At 40.4% G+C, this 10,133-nt stretch overlaps 1 protein-coding gene across 1 annotated transcript; it reads left to right on the forward strand.

Moving 5' to 3' along the window:
* Positions 1-5,395: 5,395 nt before the first annotated feature.
* LOC132640480 (glycine-rich cell wall structural protein 1.8-like) lies at positions 5,396-6,841 on the forward strand. Its single transcript, XM_060357081.1, has one exon. It carries the CDS (start codon positions 5,537-5,539, stop codon positions 6,641-6,643), a length of 1,107 nt encoding a protein of 368 aa, XP_060213064.1. The 5' UTR covers positions 5,396-5,536; the 3' UTR covers positions 6,644-6,841.
* Positions 6,842-10,133: the final 3,292 nt, after the last annotated feature.

Raw genomic sequence — 10,133 nt, forward strand, 5'->3', positions numbered from 1 at the left:
GAGGGATCGGGAGATGCTCGAATCCTGCAGTTTCGCCAGTTGCGGGAGGAGTTCCCGAGAACATATCCTCAAATTCGTCAGGCCTCAGAGCCGGGGTTGGAGAACTCGGAGCAACCTCAGCAGCTTCAACAATGAAAGGGGGCTCTGTAGTTGCAGCGGTCTCATAATCGGGCAGGGGGCTAATGACCGGTGGAGCTTCGCCCTCGGGGGTCGGCTCTGTTCTTGGAGCAACCGCCCCCCCAGATCTACTTGCCCTTTGCAGGGGGGTCTCTTCGGAGGAAGCCTCACCTGAAATGTCAACGAAATCAATCGACCTTAGAGGAGCCGGGTGAAGAACTTCTTCTGCACCTGTGGGTAGCGCCGGGACTAAAGGCCCTTCACCGGCCGAAGAAAGTGGAGAAGCGGTGACATCCTCCTCCATAACAGGAGCCATGGCAGGGGCCGCACCGATACTCCGGACGAGAAGCTCGGGCTCTGCTTCGTCCCGGAGAGTCCTAACGACGCTCCTCGCCCTTTTCTTCGTTTTTTGCCCTCTGCCTGAGGGCCTTTTTCTTCTGGCAGCAGCAAGGATGCGAGATGCACCTGCTGAATCAAACTCGGGTGCCGAAGTTGTGGGTTCGGCTGCCGTCTCCGGTCTGGGATCCACCGAGCCCTAGGGCAAACCTGAAAATCAAAGACACAGTGAATACAGGTAGTAGAAGATGCAGTGAACACGAGTAAAGGCAAAGTATTACCGTAGTTCTAGGCGACCCATCGGCCGCGTGACAGGTGGCCCCACGTCCGGTCATCGTGGACATGTTGGCTAAGGAGTTCAGTGACCCATTCGCTCAGGTTCCGGACGACCGGAGGAATATATCCATTGGTTGATATAAATAAGAGAAACGGTGAGAAAGTTAGATCAAAATTTGACGAAACATACAAAAGCAATTACTTAAGGATTCAGACTTACGCTTGTTGTTCCACTTCTCCGGGAAGGGCATGTAATTGGCCGGAATGATGTCTTCGGTCCTCACCCGGACATATCGCTCCAGCCAGCCCCTGTGTCTGTCTTCGTCCATTTTCGAGAAAAATGGATTTCGGCTACGCTTAGCGAGTTTTGTTACGCCACCCCGGAACAGCCTCGGGGAGTATAAGCGTATTAGGTGGGCTAGCGTGAGCTCCTTCCCGGTATTGTTGGCCAACAACCGGAGGCATGCTACGACCCTCCAAACGATCGGACCAATCTGTGCCAAGGTCACGTCATAGGTCCGGCACATGTCCAGGATGACCGGATCTACCGGAGGGTCGAGCTTGAGAGTGAAAGGGTAAGTATACACATACAAAAAACCTTCCCGGTGGTCAGTGATTGATTCACTCAGCCCGGAGGCAAAAACCCGAACCGGAAGGGTGTCCCATCCGCAGTCTGCCCGGACTATGTCGAGTTTCTCCTCAGTAATGGATGAGGGGTATCGCCTCACATCATACCCCCTATCGGACACCGAAGAAGGTTTTTCAACCTCAAGCTCTTTGTTGAAGTTGGGTTTGGCCGGTATAATGTCCGAGGCTATAGGCTTGAAGGTACTCTTTGCTTTAGCCGGAGATGCAGGCTCGGTTCCTTGGGATGAAACCGAGGGAATATCATGGGAAGTGGTCTCAGACATTTTGAGAGTATGGAAAGAAGAAGCTGAGTGGATTCGGAAAGGGAGTTAAAAAAGAGTAAGGGAACAGACGATTCAAGGAATGACAGAGTAAGAATCAGGGACACTCGAGCAAGAGTAGTTAGCAAAGATGGTAATAAGGTTGTTACTTTTTACGTGGTATAAGCGATGGATCAGCAGCAAACTTGCTATGGAGGATAACTATATATGGTGAAGATGAAGAAGTGCAGTAAAGAGTGAAAATGAAGAAGAATGAATCGTAAAAATGTTAGAATGAAGAGGTGAAGAGCCTTATATAGGAATGGGAATGGAACGGTTACCGATGCCGGCCAATCAAGGGGGGCCACGTGTCCCATAATTAATAAGGAGTGACCTGAAGCGACGTGCGTTATGGCGGTTGTCAGAGTTGACCATCCGGTATAAGACACGTGGCCGAAGAAAATGGGACGTGACGCAACTGTTCCCGCCAAAAGTGAAAAGATAACAACGGGCAAACGGGGTCACCGGTTTACTGATTCATCCACTTCCCGTTACTCCGATAAATTTACGGTCCGGGAAGTGTGGGGACTATCTGTATACGGTAAAAATCGGACATACGTTAAACTGGTGAGATCAAGGACCGAAGGAAGAAAGGAACAAGAGCGTGCATGAAGGCTCCCGCTCCGAACCGGAAGAATGTTTGGACCGGAGCAAAAGAAGGGCGTCGTTTGGTCCGGTTCCCCCATGACCGGGTTAATTGTCGCCATTGGTCCGTTTGGTTGAGGCCGTTAGCCCGTCTTATCGTGGCCGGTGGTCCGGAAGATCCGTTGCGCGGTTGCCACGTGTCGATAGCGTCCTGCCATGTTCAACTGCCAATCGTACGGGTGTCAGATCGTACGGTCAACCTAATCCAACCTAACCCAACTCAGAGCTTTTCATTATTATTTTATTTGTTCACATTGTATGGAGCCCATGGGGCACTACTATAAATAAGGGGCATTGTCCTCCTCTTAAGGGGTTGGCTCTTTGATATCAAGAACTCTTGTAATAGCAAAATATATATAAATCTGCCCCTCAAACATCCGATTCGGTCCATTTTTGTTGTGTTTATTTCGTACATTTCTTAAATCAAATAACGCTTATGTGCTAGTAGAGACACGAGTCTATAGCAAACCGTTGATCATCAATTGCTCCTTATAACATATTCATATATTTCTTTTCTCTATCAAATAAGTTCAAGATATAACCACATATCCTATACCTCACCTACAATTTTAATTGATTATCCAAATCCGGGGTAAACAGACCTCCCTTTTTTATGGTTTTAAATTTTGTTCAAGTTTGTAGGCGCAACAATGGCATAAAGCGGTTGATAAGACGAATCATAGCTGATACCAGTGAGTTGCTGGGGCACCAGGAGCAGTTTTTAGCCAACTTTGTACAGTGCTGCAACATATCCCATTAGTGTAATAAAGTATTTGTTATATCACAAGAGATAGCTTTATAACATGTACTTCTTCCGTCCCAAAAAGATTGTCTTCTTTTGATTTGGTACAAAATTTAAGAAATAAAGAAAGACTTTTGAAATGAATGGTCCAAAACAAGTCTTAGATATTTGTGTGGCTATAAATCATCTCATAAAGTTAAATTGTTTCTAAATATAGAAAGGGGACAATTTTTTTGGGACAGACTAAAAAGGAAAGGAGGACAATCTTTTTGGGACAGAGGGAAGAGGGAGTATGATTTATAAATCTTAATTAATAGTCATTTGTTAAATTGGCATGAATGTTTGAAGTCTTAGCATTTATATGTCCCATTTAAACAATGAATCTCAGCACAGACTATTTAGGGATTGCACTATTTAGGTTTATCCCAACTTTGTAATGGCTCAGTTTATTTTTCATGCTTTACTTTCAGTTATAAAATCTCGTCGCTCCAGCAAAAAAAAATGTCCCATATTATTAGCTCCCATACATATAGGATTATGGAGGGGAATTATTAGGAGAACGGAGAAACTATCTCATTAGGTGAAGATTGAACATATCTCAACATATCCTTATTATGTTTACTTCTCACGTTAGAAGTTTGAAACAAATATCTCTTTAAAAAAAAATACACGGGGAAGGAAAGAGGGAGAAAAAGAGGACAGTGATAATCGAACCGATACCTATCCTGTGGAAGATTCTCACAAAGATTACTAGACTATGTATATCATCGATTGATCGAGTTCTCAACTTATGTATTCATTCAAATCTAGTAGTTTGTGGCTTGATCTATATATGTGGTTAAAAGTTCATTAAATAAGTACAAACACTAGATTTTGAGTCCAATAAGTCAAATTGGCTAGCTATGATAGAATCCCAAACTCGATCAAATCCATAATGTTCAATTCCTGAATATGTCCCTGGATTATATACCAAACTTGATATTTGCTTATTCAAACCAGATTCGAAATTTTATTACTTGTATATTTCACTTGATCATACTATAATTTGATTTGGAACACTATAATAGTACAAATGAAAAATCAAAAAGAAATTTCCAACCAGACATATAGTGCTAGCCTGCTAGGTTCACACCCTTAGTTTGAATAATTATCTGTTATGGTATGTCAATTAATTTGATGGTGGCTTTTTGGATTTTCCTCTTCAATCAGCAGGATCTATGGCTTCCCTTAATTTTTTTTCCTCATCTTCTAATTATCTTCTAGCTGATAACAAAATAAGGGGCAAAAATGCAAGTACATTAAATTAAGCTGGACCCAATTAACATACATATTAAAATATTATGCTATGTAGTAGCGGATCATAGAGCAGGCAATAATGGGCTGATCATCCAACTCCAATGATATTATTGTCGATACTCAAAATGCTCAACTTGTGTTGGTGGAGCAATATCACTCCAGTGCTACGTACTATTTTATTTTATTTCCCATAATGGAACTTTCAATCATATCAGTTCTTAAAACAATCAGATTAACCAAGTTAATTTATTGGGCCTTCCTATTGTCAGTCATAATTTGATCACCTACGGCTTCTAAAAGTTACTAAGTAATATGTGTTCCTTTGAATCACGCTAATCTACTTGATTCACCCTCTTCTTAATCTAATTAATAAAATACCTTTCACTAAAAATAGACAACAAATTAACTACGTTAAGCAGGGGTTAAAGAATTTAATGAGTCTCCCCTGTTAAATAAGTACTACATTTCTTTCAAATATACACTGATTAGACAAAAAAGTTTTAATTTTTACACGCCGACAGTGTAAAGATTTGCTACGCTATGGTCAATCACCTAAGATAATGATATATAAGTGATTACTCATATTAAGTGAGACTAGTGACTTGAAAAGTGATATAGGTAATTAACCTTCTAAACTATATATGTTAACACACATTATTGTCATGCTATAAAAGTTCTTTACATTTGTGGTATTAAGAGCTGTTTACCTACTGTTAGCATATAAGTTAAATTCATAAAAGCTCAACAATTATCAAGCCACGGTCGAATTACTCTTAATCAGCTTAATTCACTGTGCATCACCTCTATCCAATTAAAAAATTAGAAAAAGTGAAACAAAAATTAATTACTCCATATATAAGTGGGAACTAAATTATGTATATTATCAGAATTTGGGAGAAAGTCATGAAACTAAGTCGGACCTCCAACAACATGTATATAAAATAAAAAGAATTATTAAAAAAAAAAATTGCTGTATATACATAAGGAAAATGGCAGACAGCACAAGCACACTAACTGGTCTATTTGGAGTAGAGACTGAATTGAAGTGATGTGAATACTGTGAGGGTGGATGTAAAATGGAGCACTTTGTAGGGACAAAAGGAGCTTCCTTTTGTTCTTTTGCATGTGCTTTGTGTCCATAGACGCGTTTCCACATCTATAAATAGCCTCCAATTCCATGCATTCCCAAATCGTGATTCAAGTTCAATTTCCAATGGCGAAGTTTAAAATTGTTAACATTGTTTTCTTTGTGTTATTGGGTATAGGAATATGTTCAGCCGCTAGAACCCTCCTCACTTACGATCATGTAGGTGTTGGGGGTGAGGTAGGCGCCTATGGTGCAGGCCATGGCATTGGCGGTGGCGCTGGTGGAGGCTATGCTGCTGGTGGTGGAGGAGGTTTAGGCGGAGGTTCTGGTGGAGGTGGTGGATATGGAGCAGCAGGTGACCACGGTTATGCCGGTGGAGGTGGTAGCGGAAGCGGAGCTGGTGGTGGTTCTGGCTATGCAGCTGGAGGAGAACATGGCGCTGGATATGGCGGAGGAGGTGGTGGTGGAAGTGGAGGTGGTGGTGGCTATGCTGGTGAAGGACACGATGCCGGATATGGCGGAGGAGGTGGCGGTGGAAGTGGAGCCGGAGGTGGCCATGCTGGCGGAGGACATGATGCTGGATATGGCGGAGGAGGTGGCGGTGGAAGTGGAGCTGGAGGAGGCCATGCTGGCGGAGGACACGATGCTGGATATGGCGGAGGAGGTGGCGGTGGAAGTGGAGCTGGAGGCGGCCATGCTGGCGGAGGACACGATGCTGGATATGGCGGAGGAGGTGGTGAAGGTGGTGGTAGCGGATATGGAGCTGGAGGGGCACCAGGTGGTGGATATGGTGGTGGTGGAGGTGGAGGTAGTGGTGGTGGCGGTGGAGCTGCTGCAGGTGGAGCACATGGTGGTGGATATGCTGGAGGTGCAGGAGGAGGTACTGGCGGCGGCTATGGTGCAGGTGGGGCGCCAGGGGGTGGATATGGTGGTGGAGGTGGGCATGGAGGTGGTGGTGGAAGTGGCTATGCTGGAGGAGAAGGAGGAGGCGCTGCAGGTGGTGGATATGGTAGCGGAGGAGGAGCCGGTGGTGGTGCAGGAGGAGCACATGGAGGAGCATATGGCGGTGGTGGTGGCGGCGGTAGTGGAGCCGGTGGTGGTGGCGGCTATGCCAGGGGAGGTGAACATGCTGGTGGATATGGAGGAGGTGCTGGAGGTGGTGAAGGTGGTGGACACGGTGGTGGCTATGCCCCTTGAGTGGTCATTCTAATCTCCAATTGCAATCTAAAGTTTCCATTTTCTTACCTACGTACACTACTAAAAAATAATGTGATGAAATTGTGGTAGAAAGATGGTATATTGTGAAGGCAAGAGAATTGCATCAAAGACATGCAATCTCAAGTGTAATATCGTTTCCTTTAAAAGCAACATTAAGATATGATCGTTTGCATTTTACGTATTGAGGTGGTTGGCAAATTTTCTTAATATATAAGTTGCATGCATGCAATGCTATAATATTGGCTTGGGTGAAGTAACATTTGCAAGGATGATCACAAGGATATATTTGTCCCGAAAAACACATAAGAAATTTAAAAAGCCATTTTCTGCTATTTAAATGATGAAGAGGCGAAAGATCTCATTTCCTCTTAATAAATACCTACAGAGAAAGAAAAATTTAAAATAAAAGCATAAAACTTTGCCGACTATGTAGATACTGTGGATATACTCAATATGAATTATGATGGCTCACTTATCACACAAAATCTATAAACTTTAACGAACTCGGCAGCACTGCAAGATTGGCAAATGGGGCATGGCTTACTGAAGTACGGGTTTCTCTTCTTAATGTCCAAAGATAACCTCGTAAACAAATTCAAAATTTAAAGTTTATGAATTTTATTAATAACCTTAAATAATATTTATAATAAAAAATTAATTTTTTCAATCAAATATTTATAAAGTTCTTAATGCATATATACATACATGATTTGGGCAAATATATTGGGTTCACGTGAACCCTTAACTTCTAAGCTAGTTTATAAACAGACTAAAAAGGAATTAAAGTATGACACATATATATAAACTAAAAGAGAAAGTAATGGTAGTATTGATTACGGGAACAGAGGAATTTCCTTGTAGCCAGACTATGGCCGCCAGAAATGACATACAAAAGACGAAGAATTCATAAAAACTCAGTGATCTTAGTAGCTCAGTACATAGGTTACCTGAACTTTATTGGTGAGGATTTGATTCCGAACCTCGTAATCCTCTCTCCCATTTCTCCTCTCACACCCCATAATCCCCACCTGATCTCCGACATGCATTTGCTATAATACTACCATAAAAAAATGGTAATTGAGACTTAAAAGTAGTTTATCCAAGTAAAAATATACAACCATATAGGTACATTACAACAGAATCAACTTTTATCTTTCCAACTATGCCTTGGAAAATCTACTTCATTTTTTTCCCAGGAAGGTAGGCACTATACAAAACAAAACAAAACAAAAAAAGAAGAAGAAATTCTGTTAGTACTTAGGTTAAGGATATAATCATCTACATTAGCCACAGGTGTGAAAATGGACGCATTAGGATGTGAGTGTCGGTGATAACCCTTATTGTAAATTGTAAAAATGGGGATTTTACCCCCCTTTATCTAATGCTGAATCGACGACCTATTCTAAGTAAGAAGAGCTTTTTGGATTTGAAAAAAAAAATGCCCGGGACCAAGTTACTATTATTTCTTTTTCTGCTTTTGTGTTAAGCTTATCAATTTTTTTTAATAATTGGCTACAAAAGGGATTTTTTTTCAATGAACGTGTCACAAGCTTACTCCTATTTTTTTTTTGTAAAATTTTTGTAAAAACGAAGAATAGTGGTTGATGACAGCAAAAGCACACTATGCTTGTCTAGTATGATTAGTGAGTTTATTTCTTTTATTATAAGTTATCTTCCTATTTGCCTTTTTGCTTGTGTATTTGTGATGATTGCTTTTGGAGGCACAAACCTCGTGCTTGCATGTACCCCATTTATAGAAGTGACAATTCTAACCCTAAACTAGATCAATCATGTATGCCCGTGCGCAGCACGGGCCCAACACTTCGGATTATATTGTATCTATATGTATATAGTTATCTTTGAATAGTAATTTTTTTTTTTATATATATATATAGTTCAAACCACGATTAATATAACATTATAGTTTGTGCTCCGTATCTAAAATTTTATTATATTAACGTTTGCTGCGAATGCAAAATCGACAAATTTATTAATATTTTTTAAAAGAGAAGAATTGTTTAAAAGGAAACCATTTTCCTCTTTTTGAGATAAAACAATAGCAATATTTAAGCATCAGTTGATACTTTCAATTTTAATTTGATTAATTTAAAAGTGTAAAATACTTATTATTTTTTATCAAATTTTGATTTGGATAATTCTAATTCAAATTATTAAATTAATTTTACATATTTAAAACGAAACAAAGTAGAAATTGATTTTCTATTTAAAAGAATGTAAATATTCTCGCTTTAGCTCATTTGACTTAATGAGATACTTTGGAAATTACATGAATATTGTTTGATTTTTTAATATGGGGTGCACTTTTTTTGGACATTATTAATTTGCACTATTTTTTTGCATATATATGTGTGTATATATATATATATATACACACACACTATGTTCAAAACAGGATTAATATAACATTATAGTTTGTACTCCGTATCTAAAATTTTATTATATTAGTGTTTACTACGAATACAATGTTGACACCCAATTTTGTCCCGCCTCTCCTCCTGAAATACCTATTTGTGCTTCTAATATTTTTTGAGAAAATAAAATAAATATATATTATGTTTACTATAATTATTAGCCTATTATCAATACCGTCATTGCATTATTCTATCAATTATTATTATTACTATTATCGCATTTATTATTATTATTATTATTATTATTATTATTATTATTATTATTACTATTATTATAATTCGCAATTTTTTATCATTTCGGCATTTTACCAGCTCAGGCACACGCATCGCATTTATCTTTGCATAATTAAATAATAGTGTTTATTTTATTACGGATTTTTCGAAATATTATTGCACGGCTATTGCAACGCCATTTTTTATCTGAGCATTAAGGATTGCATATTTCATATTGAGCAATATTTCAACACAAGTTGTTTAAACAGGTCTTTTATTTAAATTTAGAAGCCAAACTATTTCGTGCACTCGGTCCGTATTTTGACTTACCGGACCCCAAATCAAAGTCCGACTAACTCCTAAATATTTTGGACTAGCCCATAATTTTGTCCCAAAATTTTTAGATCAGTCATTTTTTTAATTCACTAGCCCATTCTTTCGATACCCGGTCTAAAAATCGACCCGGTCCACAAATAGACCAGGTCCAGCCCATTTTCGTTGGTGATAAGGAAACCCTAAAAGGTTTCCCATTTTTTTGTTCCTCATTTCCGCCGCACCTTCATCATTCTCCTCCTCTCTCCTCCTCATCTTCTCCTCCTCTCTCCTCCTCATCTTCTCCGTCGCCACCCACTTCCTCACCACCGCCTCCATCTCCGGCCATCCCCCTCATCCCCTTTCGCCTACGCTTCCTTCCTTCCCCTTCCCTTTCCCTTTACCCCCAAACCCTAAAGCCGTCGCCCATCCTCCCATCGCCACCCCACTGTTTCTCTCTCCCATACCCCCCACGTGACCTCCCACTCACCTCTGACACACACCCACGTTAC

Source organism: Lycium barbarum, chromosome 1, assembly GCF_019175385.1.
Source record: "Lycium barbarum isolate Lr01 chromosome 1, ASM1917538v2, whole genome shotgun sequence".
Taxonomy (NCBI): domain Eukaryota; kingdom Viridiplantae; phylum Streptophyta; class Magnoliopsida; order Solanales; family Solanaceae; genus Lycium; species Lycium barbarum.